Here is a 13,720-nt window from a genome sequence, read left to right as displayed (position 1 = left end):
CACACACACACACACACATTTACTCACACTCTCTGCAAACGTCAATGCATAATAGCTGTGGTCAGGCACACACACACACGCCAAATATTCAAACTGATGGGAATAGTGCGGCTGATGAATCAGATGGTTCCAACTGTGGTTAGACCACAATGTGTGTGTTTGTGTGTGTGGTGAGGTACTGGATAAGTGAGGTCACATGCATGTTCACATGTCCTGGTGTTTTTGTGAGATTACAGGAGATCAAGTTGAGGTTCAGGTTCAAGGTTGAATTGGTAGGTTAGACATGAAAGGGAACAAAAGGGCGAAGGGAACATAAGAGAGACTAAAATCCCAGAGGGGAAAGTACAACAGAAGAGCTCAGAAAACCCCCAATAACCTCTGGCTTTTCCATGTGTATTCCATTATATTTCTACAATTTATTCTTATCAGAGTCTCTTTTTTTCTTTCTTTTTTTTCTCCTTCTTTTTTTTAACACCCAAGGTCTGTTGGCGAAAACTGTGAGAGTAAAAGCAAAAACATGCTTGTAGGACAGACTGTGTGTGTGCGTGAGTTGGGGGTGAGACATGTCTCTTACAGATGTGAGAAAATTGCAGCGTCTGTGTGAGTGCGCACATTGTCAACAGTGTAATCGGCAGAATAGAATTACTGAGTTCGTCTGAAGTGAAGTGAAGCTAATTTAATGAGTTGAGTTGAGTTGAAGGAGAGCTGATGGGAAGAACAACTGTGGGAAAGCAGGTTTCTGCCTCTTCCGCAGACACAAAAGCCTGGAGTGTGTCTGCGTTTACAGCTCCTTAGGATGTACAGTTCAGCAAACTCTCACTGGCTTGCCCCTTTTCCCTCTTCATTTGTCCGGGTGTTGTCATGGCGATGGAAGAGGCTTGCCTCAGAGGCCCATAACTTCTGGAGAGCCTGTCTGGATGTGACACTTCCTTTTCAGACGGACTTTGTTTGGAGCCTGATTTACTTGTTTTTTTTTGTTGCACTTTACCAACACATCATCCACAACACCAGCAGGGCAGCCAACTTTTAAAGGATCAAAAGCATGCTGCAGTCTTTCAGAACGGGATTGGCTTTTTAAATTAGATGCAGAACCAAAATCAAGAATCACTTGACCATTTTGTAGTAACAAGCTTCTCATATTTATGTATGATTTTTTCGGTACTGAGCCACATCTTCTGCTTTTTGTTTCATTCCCTGATGGAAACACTGTTTCTTTTCCCCAACCAGGCCATCCCTTTTCCCTCCCTGTGGGCGTTCCTACCACACAGAGACGTCCAATCACAGTTCAGCTCATTTCCCCATCTCTTTGTGGTCAGCCTGTTAAGGACTTTTTGTGTTCTCTTTTTTTTGTTTTTACTTTTTTCCTCGCTACCCGTCATTGAGCCACTTAAGCTTGGAGCAGATGGAAAGATTGTAGAGAGGGGGAAGTAAGCAAGCAGCACAGTGAAAGAAAGAGAGAATTGGAAGAGGCTATGCAAAGATTGAGGCAGCCCAGCCACGATGCTTGATGGACTGAAACACTGACCATCAGAGAGCTTTTTTTTTCTTCCACTTTGACTGAGCCCCCGACAGCCCAGGACACAGCCTTAAGGAGAGACAAGAAGTCATCATCCCAGCGGAGACGGACCAAACAAGTCCAGGACGTGGAGAAACAAAGAAAGGCAGTTAGAGGCAAGGAGAAAAAGGGGACTTCTCCAAATGAGAGCTAAGGCAGAGGGGCAGAAGGAGATGCTCAAAGGGACAGGACAGTGAAGAGAAGTGTGAATGAAGTAACAGGATTGCTGCAGGTGTGTCCACACAAAGAAAGGGCGCCACACCAGAGTCACCTGAACAACAGTTGTTGCAAGAAAAACAGAGAGTGGGAAGGATAGAGAGAGAGAGACAGACAAAGTGAGATCAGACAGAGACAGAGAGACAGAACCAGATAAGGATGGCCAACTCAGGTCTCCAGTTGTTGGGTTACTTTCTGGCACTGGGCGGCTGGATCGGCGTTATCTCGACCACCGCCTTACCACAGTGGAAGCAGTCGTCATACGCAGGTGATGCCATCATCACAGCTGTGGGTCTGTACGAGGGGCTGTGGATGAGCTGTGCCTCACAGAGTACAGGACAGGTGCAGTGCAAGATCTTTGACTCCATGCTCTCGCTGGACAGTGAGTACAATGATTAAGTTTGAACTTGTAGTTCCCTTTTCTTTCTCTTCAACACACTACTTGGTATGACTTCTTTTTATGTGCTCATTGGAATAACTTTGATTCATGATTGTCATATTTTGAACATAATATAATGTTAAAAAAAAGTGATTAAGTGATATTTAGTGGGTAATTTGTCAGATGATGAAAAGACTAAATTAAAGCTTGAGTAAGCCAATAATCCTCTCCTAATGCATTACAAAGAAAGGTTCCTTTAATCACACTCTTTTTTTCCACACTATATTCTCACAAAGCTTTCTTCAATCGGATCCCTCCATTTAATGTTTTTTTGTTTTTTAACAATAATTTATTTGCAAATGATTCTTCTATGAAAACATTTGCCTTCCCTTTTCCTCCGAAGTTTTCCCATGAAGTGTCTGTGACTCTATGTTACAAATCACTGCAGTTAATGTAACCGGCCCATTCATTTGGCCACACTTATTAATCAGCAGGCAAAACAGAAGGAAAACAATTCCCCGAGCTTCCTTTATCTGGGATGTGTTGAATTCACAAGCTATAAATCTCCCTTAAAAACACTGCTGTTGAAAACTTTGATGGCACTCATCTCAAAACTCCAGAACATCTTGAAGCATAATGTGCAAAGAGTGGGAGGGGGACAGGAATGTGGGATTCTGACATAAATTAGCTGAGAATATGAGCCTCTTGTCATCTTCAATCTGTCTGTAGGAGCCAGTGACGCATAAATAATGGCACCCCGATTAAATGAATCCATCTATTGGCTGCTTAAATCGTCCTTTTATTCACTCATTAGAGATTCTAATGAAAGGCAACAGGGAGGTGGGTTCAGTCATTATCACCAAACAACTGAACACGTCGAGTTGTCCCGTGGTAGTTTTGGACCATTGTGTGTATAGGACTCTCGCTGTGGCACACGTTCCTTCTGAAAACAAATGAGGCACTTTGTAAACATTTTGGTGTCGTGGCGAGTCCTTAAATCAAAACATTTTTTTTGTGGTGTTCTGAGTGGCCCGAGCTGATCTCCCATCTCCTTTGGTTCATTGGAGCAATGAGAACAGCGTATTGTCCTGGCGGATGAATGGGGACTGTTACGAGAAGAAAAGGGCAGTGTTAAGCGAAACACCAGAGATATTCCCAGAATGTGCGCTGTCTTCCCCACACGTGCACATTGTTTCATTTATCCATTAACACGCCCAGTGAGTGCAAGATTGTGAGTGCAAGACAAACACCAAAGAAAACCCCTTCTGAAGAACTGCAAAGTTGGGACCACTCACAGGTTTATTCAGGCGTCTCCTATAAGGACAGACGGATTATGAAATGGAGCAGAACAGCATCCAGTCATGTGTCTAGACGGTCTGAAGAGACGGGGCAGCACTGAATCATGATTAAAAACCATGTTAGTGTTATTCTGATCTTGAAGAAGCTCAGATTGGAGTTGTGAAGAAACTCTCTTCACCGGCTCCATTCAAAGACATCAGCATGATTTTGAACACACAATGACCGGGCCTTGACAATCTGTTCTGCCACATTATATAATATGTTTGCATTCACTTTAATGTGAAATTAATAGATTATAATCAAGTCAAATGTATTTATATAGCACATTTGAAAACATGCATCCATTATCGGTACAGCATATCCTTTAAAGGGCCGTATAGGGGAAGCTTGAGCCACTCCCAGCCAGCATTGGGTGAGAGACTTTGATGAAAGTTACTGTTGATGTCACTGTGGCCTTTGTCGGCATCAATTGAAGGCTTTATGGCTGATTCAGCATGTTGAATCAGTGTCATCCTCTGTTGATGAGAGATTATTGTGATTGGCTGTTCCAGCGCAGGCACAGAATGTACGTGCTGGTTGCTCATTGGCAGTAGTTGTTTTTGCAGCATCACAATTGTTTGCCGTCTTCTTTGCTGTCAGCCAACCATCGGGGCATTGCGACCTAGCCCTCTTTAGAGACAAACAACCCCTCACACTCACATTTACACCTAGAATCTGCATGTTTTTTTACAACTGTGTACCCAGAAAAAGTAATAATCCTGCACACAGGAAGAACATTTAAATGCCCCAGCTTTCTCCCTGAGGCAAAAGTAGTGACCACCTCTCCCCTCTGCAGCTTGGGCAGAAAGTGACACTGTTACTGTTAATTCCATATATGCCCTTTTAATGGTTTACTGGGTAAAAAGTGATCGATATATTGTGGCCACATTAATTAATGTGTTAATAATAATTTGGACACAATTACTGATCTTTAACACAGAGGCTAAGTTTGGTTGGACAGAGTATAGGATAAATTGATTGAAGTTGATCTAGCTTACATTGGGTTGGTTGATAATAGGAAATCACCCTATTGATTAGACAGTTATGATGAGTACAGTTGTGTCACAATATCACACACACACACGATGTGGATTTGCTATCTCTCCGTATAAAGAGACAATGACAGGATTCGATGTCCGCACACAGTGAGCAGCACGACATCTCCGAGTTTCTGTCTGAGCACTAAATGAACTTCCCAAAGGGAAATTAACGAGGGAAAATGTAATAGCTAAATGAATTGTGGCATCGTGTTGTTTTTGGAGATGTTCAATAAAGACGCAGTTTTAGAGTTGAGTAGTGAGTGGGCAAACATATTGTGTGCAAAAAAGAGTCTTCTAAATGGGACACAACCATGCACACGCGCACACACACACACAAACCAGCAAACACACTCACTCAATGAGAGCTTGTGGCTGGTACTGCCACCCTGGAGAGTGGAAAGAGAGGTTCCTTGTGGCTGAGCCAACCCAACGATAACTTCATTCTTCCTTTTAATGTCTCCATCACTCCTTCTTGTATGTTTGTGGCTTAAACTGGTCAGAGTAATGTCACTTACAAAGGCCCCTGGACACCCACAGAGGACATGAGAGGATGAATTCCAAGAGTGAATAAAAGACAAAGAGAAAAAAAAAAAATCAAACTATACTCAACTATACTGAAGATCATTCAGATGCTTCATCAAAAGGAGCCATAAATCCTTCTTCAAAGACTCCTCCCCCCACCATAAGTCCTCTCAGGTCAGCCTCTGAAATGCTACTACAGTGCTGTTCTTTGAAAGATGGGGTGTGCATATTTGTCACAATGACGAAATAAATTCTAATTCCATATTTTGAAGTCTTGTTTCCAGTGCTAAAATAATGAAAAACAAGGAAACGAAAACTGAAGTCGAGGTCCACTTTACTTATTCTTGTGTAGCCTGAAGGCAAGATGTGATCAAAAGGCTCCAGGGAAAGGCAAAACAATTCTGATCCGTTCTTTTTTCTATAGACTCTTGGAGATGAAAGCTGCAGAAATATAGTTCATAAAGCTATGAGTCTCCATTAGCTTCTCCATAATACTTTTGCAGATAAATTATTCTGTTGTATTTTAGTCTGGCCTATTTTAAGGAGTCTTTCCTTGAGCGTCATAAGAGAAAGCCGAAAGTAGAAGACAGAAAGTCTATGCCATTCTTTTTTCATTTCATTGTTTATCTGCTCTAGTTTATTTAGTGATGTTATTTGTGTTGTTTTTATGGCTTTGGCATCATTTCTCCGATGTGAAACCCCTAGGTTACACTTAAGTCCTTGTTATAATGGCTACAACCTTAAATAAAAAAAGTATGGAAGCCTTTATTATTGTTACTTTAATTACTGTATTTGTTGGCTCTGTCGCATATAAGAATCAGGTGATTGGAATTTGTACGTTTCCTTCCCGCTGCTGGAATTTCAACAATTCCCTCACTCTTATCAGTATTTTTTACATCATTAAATCCGCAAGTGTTGCTTTTGCATCATCCATTTTGTGTGTGGCCGCGTTAGAGGCAGTAGTGTCTGATCGCTGTGGCGACAGCCCCATCAAAACAATCTTGCTTTGTGACAAAACAGCCACACTAATCCCACTGTGTGAAACATGTAAAGCAGGACCTCCTACAGCAGCTGCGTGTCACACAGAGAGCTGTGTGTTTCATCTGTGTCTGTCCCACCTACAGTCATAGTGTGTGCGTGCAGATATTGTGCACTCAAACATACATTTATGCGTGCGTAATTATTTGTAAGTATGTTCTTCCCACCATGTTATGTGTGCCGGGGCCAGTGTGGGCAGCTGTGTTAGATTTTTGAGAGTGCAAAGCCACAGTGGAATGATCTGGAGATGATTTGTAGGACGATTAAGGTCCCAAGTTATCACTGGACAATATAAAGTTTGAAATGTCCTGCTCTTGAAAAACAGGACAGTGGTGGACTCCCACTAATGAGCTTTCTGTCAAAAATGCATGTGGTTTCCCTTCAGTCCTACATTGCATGTTTAGCCTCGTCTCCTTATAATGATCACTTTTATGTCCATGTTTATTCCAAGGGAAGGGATAAAAGACTGTTTGTTTTCTCATCTCCTCAACACTTTCCTTCCCTTCTTTGCTCTGCCTTTCTTTTTGTTCTGTCCCTATCTGTTCCACCCCTGCCTATTCCGTTCCTTTTCTTTATCTAGTCCACATCCAAACATGCAGGGCCCTCATGGTGGTGTCAGTGCTGCTGGGCTTCATTGCCCTCATTGTCAGCGTGGTGGGCATGAAGTGCACCAAGGTGGGCGATAACAACCCAGCCACCAAGACTCGGATCGCCGTGACTGGAGGTGCTCTCTTCCTGCTTGCAGGTGGGATTTGTCCTGTGTGCTTTCCGTGTTTTGTTTGGTTTACAGCTGAAAATATGCTGCAGTATGTCCTGCAATGAAATGCATTTCACTGCAGTGGTTTTACATTTTTTCTGGCCTAATCTATCACTACTTGTTGTCTAATTAGACTCACTGCTGTAAACAGGAAGAGGCCATTTTAGAGGCATTAGCAGCTGATCCCAAACATAAACCATAAGTCTAGGGGAGAATATTAAGGATTCCCCAGTTCATTTGTGTGGTGTATGTGCAACACTGAATGTTTGACTTGTTTTAATCTTCTCTCCCTCCGCAGGTCTATGTACACTGGTGTCTGTGTCTTGGTATGCCACTCAGGTGTCTTATCAGTTCTTCAACCCAAATACACCGCCCAACGCCAGGTATGTAGCCTCCTGATGCCAAACTACGTCTCTCAATACAGCAGTGGATGTGACCTAAATCTACGGCTAAATCTAAAGGAAAATGTCCCCAAGATTTTGTCGGTTTAATCATTAGTTAGTTCAGCCTGGCTTGAGCATGCAAGAGGCCAGACACTCACCCACTTGCTTGTTGTGAATTATCTGGGGATTTTTCTCTTCCATTCTGACATTATTTGGACTTTTGACGCACTACAATTTAGGAAAGAAGCTAGAACGTGTTAATCTGTAAGCAGCTTAAGACTTTTTCTCAAATTGTCAGAAATAGTGTTGTCTACATTTAAACCGAGGTGTGAAAAGCACATTTCCTGTCATTTAAAATTGCCAAACAAGGAGGCCAGTCATTTTTCACCACGTCAGATTTGTTTGACCCCTTTACTGTCAGCATTACTCGCCTTATTTGAGAGGATGCTATTTTCTGTTACATACATTCCATTGTGTATTTGTCTAGTCTGAGACAAAATGCGATTCAGAGTGTATGAGAGTATGCTGTTAAGATGATTAACAACATCTGCATAAATGCATCTTAAAAGAGCATCAACTGTTAAAAAAAAACCCAGACACTTTAACACAGAACAGTTGACAAAAAAAAATCTGCAAATTACTGTGGAAAATTGATGCTGACAGGAGAGGCACCTGTCATCAAAATTCTGATGATGTTAGTGTTGACATAAATAATTAGTTGCTATAGAAGTTTCCCTCATTTCTCTCTTTCTCCACGGCTTTCATCTCCTCTCAGTTCATGTCAATTTACATAGATTATCAAGTTGACATCTGCAGTCAAACGCTGCCTGTGTAAAGCCTCTTACATGCTGTGAGATTTCAGCAATCTTAGAGGATCGTTATAAATCACACTGTGTGACGTGAATCTAATAAACTTGACTAAGACATCAAGTATGAGGCATGCAAACTACGACGCTGACATCTGTTGCCGACAATGCAAGTCATCAGCTACGCCATCGCCCCCCCCCTAACTATTTCCTGATCCGTTGCCAAGCCAACCCCACAGGTTGTCTCCTCAAGTGCTTACCAGAATAGATGCAGAGATTACTTTTTAAAGACAACGCAAACAAGTCACCAGAACATTTTAAAAACTGGTAACATATTGGAATTTGGCATCAAGACCTACAGTGTAAATTCAGCCTTTGATTGGACACCCATGGCAACAGCCACCTTTGAACCATGGTATGATGTACTACAACCTTTTGGGGGGAAAAAATAAAATGGGCCAGCCCAAGAGCAGCACATCTACATGGCAAAATATCTTGCTTTTCATTTAGGCACCCATGTTATCAGATTAGAGCAGCCACAATTTAATGAGCTGCGCTACTTTTCTTAAGAATATAACTCTCCTGTCTAATTTCTCTTTGAACAATGAGAGCTTCACAAAACACACATCCTTAATCACAGTTTTAATGTCTTTTAATATCGGGAATATGTCACAAACACAACAGTTTTGGTTTTAGTTTCAAACCACTCTAGCAGTCAAATTCACTTTGAAATGTGATAATATTGAAATAATATTTTCATTTACAAAACTGCATCAAATATTTGCATAATTTCCAGTTGCTGGGCCTTATTATAGTTTATTAATGAGGTAACAAATAGTAGAACCTATGTGACACATCCCTGACCTGCTCCTTGTTTCATATACAGGTATGAATTTGGCTCCGCCCTGTTTGTGGGCTGGGCAGCAGCCAGTCTGACAGCACTGGGCGGCGCCTTGCTGTGTTGCTCCTGCACCAAAGAAGACATGCGAGGGCAGCAATACTACCGCCAATCACAGCCTTCCACAGCCAGGGAGTACGTGTAAAATCCACCCCCCTTCCAGCAGCAACCCAAACAGAGAGCAGAGGACACACTTGGCACCACCCCCTTTACGACTAGCTTATGCCTGCTAAAACAATAGAAAGCGACTACCTTGCACCCATGCATGTAATCAAACATCACTCACACACTGGGGTTCATTTACTTACCACACACTAGCATATTATATGTAAGATGTACTGTATGGTTGAGTCTAAAAAGTTACTGACAAATCACTTACTTGACATGTCATGCCATATATCCAGATAACAAGTGAAGTAACTAAGAATGGAAACCTCTCATGTGCTTTAATGTCATTATTCAGTCTAAATTAGAGTAGAAATCTGACCCCAACACAAAAATAAAACTGCATTTAAAGGTCCCATATTTTCCACTTTGACGACAATTTATCTCAACCGTTGGAATCCATAAAAAGGTATAAGTATAGATTTTGTGTTATATCTTGTGTCAACTTCTAAGACCATCTTTTCTGATCTCTCTGCCTATCTATATGAGCATACTTTCAGTGTTTACATACCAACTGTATCACAAAAAGCCATGGGAATCTCATGGTGTACAATATGGGACCTTTAAAGTGATTCCTAAGGCTTAGACATGGGGGCGTTATGGCAGATACACGGTGAGAATGGACATGGAGAAAGAAATACTATATAGTTCTGTCAAACACACTGATCTTTAATGAGCATGTCCTATGCTTCCTGGTTGGAGCTGCATCTGTGTTTTGCCTCTGTACAGCGTTGTGTATTCACACTCCACTGGTGCACAAAGATTGTGAGAAGAACGCCAAACCCCCTGTTACAAAAACATGACATTTTCGCTGAGCAGCTCCGTGGAGATACACGGTGTTTGCCTTGTGTAATCTCACTCAAGAAACACTCAGTTAGAAGGTAGGGATCAAATACGACACCAACTACTTTCTCAGAATAAACACAGAGGACATGATCTCAGTACCTTTAAGGCCCTGATAAAGACAGCCTACCAAAATGATCTGACAATAAAGAGTTGAGCGCTAAATGAGACACAATCTGAACTGCAGCGGTGGAGTTGAATTGTTAATAAAAAATAGTGTCTGCTTGGATTGTACTGAGGGTGAATGCTGTTTTGTTGTAATGTCACTTCATTTTACTCAACACTAAGTGAAAGTGGAGGTTCCCTTTGACATGTCCTCCCACTGCATGTACTAACATTGTTATTCCAAATGCATGTACACACTTTCATTTTATAATCTCTTGCGAAATCAAGCTGATGTGATCTCACACAAGTATAATTTTATCGGGAATCATAAGCTAATACACCGGCGCAGTATTAAGCATTATTTTACAGCAGTACATAAGCTAACGTGGCACTGGATACACAGTAAATAGCAGTAAATGTCATTTTTAACTTTATGGCATGTGTTTCGCAAACCGTTGACTGCTCATGGGAGTAAGTTACAATAAATATCTGTATTAGTCTTAAAATCCACCCCACATAACAGCCCATAAAACACAACAGCAGGTCTAAATTGGCACTTGAGTTCCCCCTTTGTGCTCCCACATCACTTTGCCCTCATTTGTGTTTCTAAAAGAGCTGCTCCATCACTGTTCCACATAATAAAGCCATTGACTTTTCTTAGAAAAGGTCCCAGTCCCCTCGTTTCCTGGTCGTACTGCCCCTCTTCTTGGTAGACACTTGTTTGTTGAGAGTGCTCCATTATGGTGAGATTAGGAGTACTGGTGGTGGTGGTGGTGGTGGTGGGGGGGGGGGGATCTGAAGAAAATTCCTTGTGCCCTTGAAATAAAGGGGGATGTCAGGCATCACTGCTCTGTCAGTGGCAGCTGTGTTTTCAATCGCTATTGCTCAACAACAAGTCTGAGAGAACTACCTGTTATTTTATGGCCAAAGAGAAGAAAATACTGTATAAGCTACGTTTAAATAGAGTTTCATTTTTTTTTGGTGAATTGCACACTTGCTGGCAGTTAGATGAGTAGATTGATACCACTCCCATATCAATCCACTTACAACCAGAGAACTGTATGCCTGGCACATGTATACTGGAAAGAGGGAAAAGCGGCTTACTGGGTTCTTGCATTTTAAGGAAACACAAATTGTGGTACGAATTATTAAACAAATATTTGTATATAGTATATTTTTATTTGTGGACACATGCAAACACAGTTTAGTTTTTTCTGGGATGATTGTGGCCCAATTAAACTCAGACTGGTATTGGTTAAGTTTATACTTTTTTTTTCTGGGGTAAATGCATCCCAGTTTTGACAATGCAGGTACACATTCAAATGTTGGTCAGTGCCCTTGGATTGATTCTTGGCGACATGGCAACCGTACATACATACAACCAGTTTATTTCTTCTGGCCTGTCAGATTTTGCCCATTACTGGACCAAACCAATTGGGTAACTTGATGAAGCAACAATGGAAAACTAACAAATAAGACGAAAGAAGCAGAAAAATGGAACAGCATTTTCACCCTGCTTAACTCACCTCTATAAGTTAACGACATTTTTAAGTTACAATTTCCCAAAATCTCAAACACTAGATAAACTAGCAGCTTTTTGCCATCATCACTCCATCATTTCTAATCCACCATGTGTAGCTGACACATTGGAGTGTAGGTTACCAATCATGTGACATGTATCAACATCAGCCACGTTTCTTTTCATTGATTTCCCCTGACTTTTCTAAATGTTTACAGTCATTGACCACCTCACTGTCTTTCTAACACTCCATGGTTGTTGTGAGAATCTGGGCGGTCTTGATGTGTCTCTTATTTCCCTTTCTGTCCTCTAATCCTGTTCTTCTTCAACTGTCTTCTTCTCTTCTCTAATTCAGGGCAGAGTTGTTGAGTGAAACTAGTTTCCCTGACTGATCAGCCCCTGCCTTTTTATCGAGGACTGTCCAACTGTCAAACCACTGTCTCCCCTTCCCCCCTGTTGTGTCTTAGACCCAAATTTGGACCTCTTGTATTAGAACGTTTCCTTTTCCTTCGTACCATATCTGCATCTCCTCGTTATTCCCTTACCTTCTGAGCCTTTTTCTGTACATATGGACTCAAGGACACCTGATCAGATCTTTTCTTTAAGAAATGACATGGCCTCACTCATTTCAGCCTGTAAACACCCCTCACACCCCTGTGTCCCATTTCCAGCTGTAAGTTAACAATGATTTGAAACTCTCTGTGGAACTGTTGCATTGTTTGATGATTTGACTTATATCCTATGACCTCTGGGTGTTGTTTTTAAATGTGTTTTGGGTTTAATTTGTTCTGTCTGTGACTGAAACATTTCTTTTTTTCCCTTTTTTGAATTGCAGACCAAATGTTAAAAGTACCCCACCAGAGAAAAGGGAGCAGTACTTGTAGTTTGGGAGAGTCTTCAGGCCTTACCATGGTTTAGATTGTGCCAACAGACCAAACCCTCTCACTGAGGTATTCAAAACAGACACTAAACACAGAATATATGAACATAAATTATGTTGAAGCAAAAATGAAATTGCTTTTAAAGGTTTAAATGAAGGATTTAAATGAAAGGTTTAAAACAAGCCAATATCCAAGTCTTGTCTGTTTTGCTGACTTTGGGAGAGACATTCATTCAGGGTATGTTTTCTATAATATTTTAAATGCCCAGGTGTATATACCACCTACTCTATTCATCTTTGTTTTTTTTGTTTTTTTTTACTACATATATAATGTCTTACTACAATGCCTAATAACACGTTTGTGTACATGTATGATTTTGACTACATGGATTTCGTCATAGTTTCACATCCCATCTGAGGGACGTGTGTCCACATCTGTATACCTGTTTTCTGTTGACAGATATCTGAAAATGAATGTGAAGCTACTATACAGTACCACTTATGAAAGTACAAAGACATAGAAATGCTAGATCTTCAGTATAAGGCCTTATGCACTGTTGTTGCTGTGTGTCTGTTTCTAAGTAGCCTAGATTGAGGATATAATACCCAGCACATTCATTTTTTTTTTTTGTTAAATGCCAACATGATTTTGTGTGAATGGTGGAGTCGTTGTATTTTTGACTCCTAAGAATATACTGTACTGTGTGCTGTTTTCTGTACTAAGGAGCACCAGTTTGCTGAGTGTTCAAATACCCTTCTTATACCTGCATTTATTTACCATGCCATTCCTGTCTCTAATATATATCCCATCCATGTTGTGTATCATCTCATTTACAGTATACCCCTGTCTGTTTCTTTTAGAATAAAGAACAGCAACATAAAAAAAAATAAAAGTATTTGGCGGTGATTTCTAACGTTTCACTTTTTCAACTCTCCATCCACTTGTTCCTCCTTTCCAGTTCAAATACTTTGTTTGCACCCTGTTGTTCAATAATTGCAGATGCTGAATTCCACTTCTGCTCCACTGGACTGTGGCACATTCTCAAGAGTGGACTCACAAAGTTAACTTGTGCAAGTGCGACAACTGACTACAAGTACAAATCTAAATTTGCATTTAATCCCTTTAAATGGAAGGAAAGTTTCAGACTTCTATATGTTTAATCCAAAGTCCAGACCAATTTTTGTTTTGTGGTATAATATCCACATCTGCTCTGTCAATCTCTTTTTCTGGGCTCTTTTCCATGGCACACACAAAACAATTAAACCAACTTGACAT

General features: G+C 40.9%; 1 protein-coding gene across 2 annotated transcripts; it reads left to right on the top strand.

Moving 5' to 3' along the window:
- The first annotated feature begins 1,342 nt into the window (after window positions 1-1,342).
- Window positions 1,343-13,351, top strand: cldn19 (claudin 19). Of its 2 annotated transcripts, none has more exons than XM_058631725.1 (5): window positions 1,343-2,153; window positions 6,669-6,833; window positions 7,144-7,228; window positions 8,921-9,067; window positions 11,920-13,351. In XM_058631725.1, the coding sequence occupies exons 1-5, from the start codon at window positions 1,931-1,933 to the stop codon at window positions 11,954-11,956; spliced, it is 657 nt and encodes a 218-aa protein (XP_058487708.1). In that variant the 5' UTR covers window positions 1,343-1,930; the 3' UTR covers window positions 11,957-13,351. The 2 variants fall into 2 exon arrangements, with proteins under 2 accessions (XP_058487708.1, XP_058487707.1); XM_058631724.1 differs by having other exon boundaries at window positions 1,344-2,153; window positions 12,400-13,351.
- Window positions 13,352-13,720: the final 369 nt, after the last annotated feature.

Source organism: Solea solea, chromosome 6 (genome assembly GCF_958295425.1).
Source record: "Solea solea chromosome 6, fSolSol10.1, whole genome shotgun sequence".
NCBI classification, from domain to species: domain Eukaryota; kingdom Metazoa; phylum Chordata; class Actinopteri; order Pleuronectiformes; family Soleidae; genus Solea; species Solea solea.
Note: the sequence above shows the minus strand (reverse complement) of the source record. Positions and strands in the feature narration are given on the sequence as shown.

Excerpts from the sequence above, each read along its gene's own strand:
- cldn19 (XM_058631724.1), top strand. The coding sequence starts at position 1,931 with ATGGCCAACTCAGGTCTCCAGTTGTTGGGTTACTTTCTGGCACTGGGC. Across the intron at positions 2,154-6,668 it reads CTCCATGCTCTCGCTGGACA|TCCACATCCAAACATGCAGG; the intron begins GTGAGTACAATG and ends TTCTTTATCTAG. Across the intron at positions 6,834-7,143 it reads TGCTCTCTTCCTGCTTGCAG|GTCTATGTACACTGGTGTCT; the intron begins GTGGGATTTGTC and ends CTCCCTCCGCAG.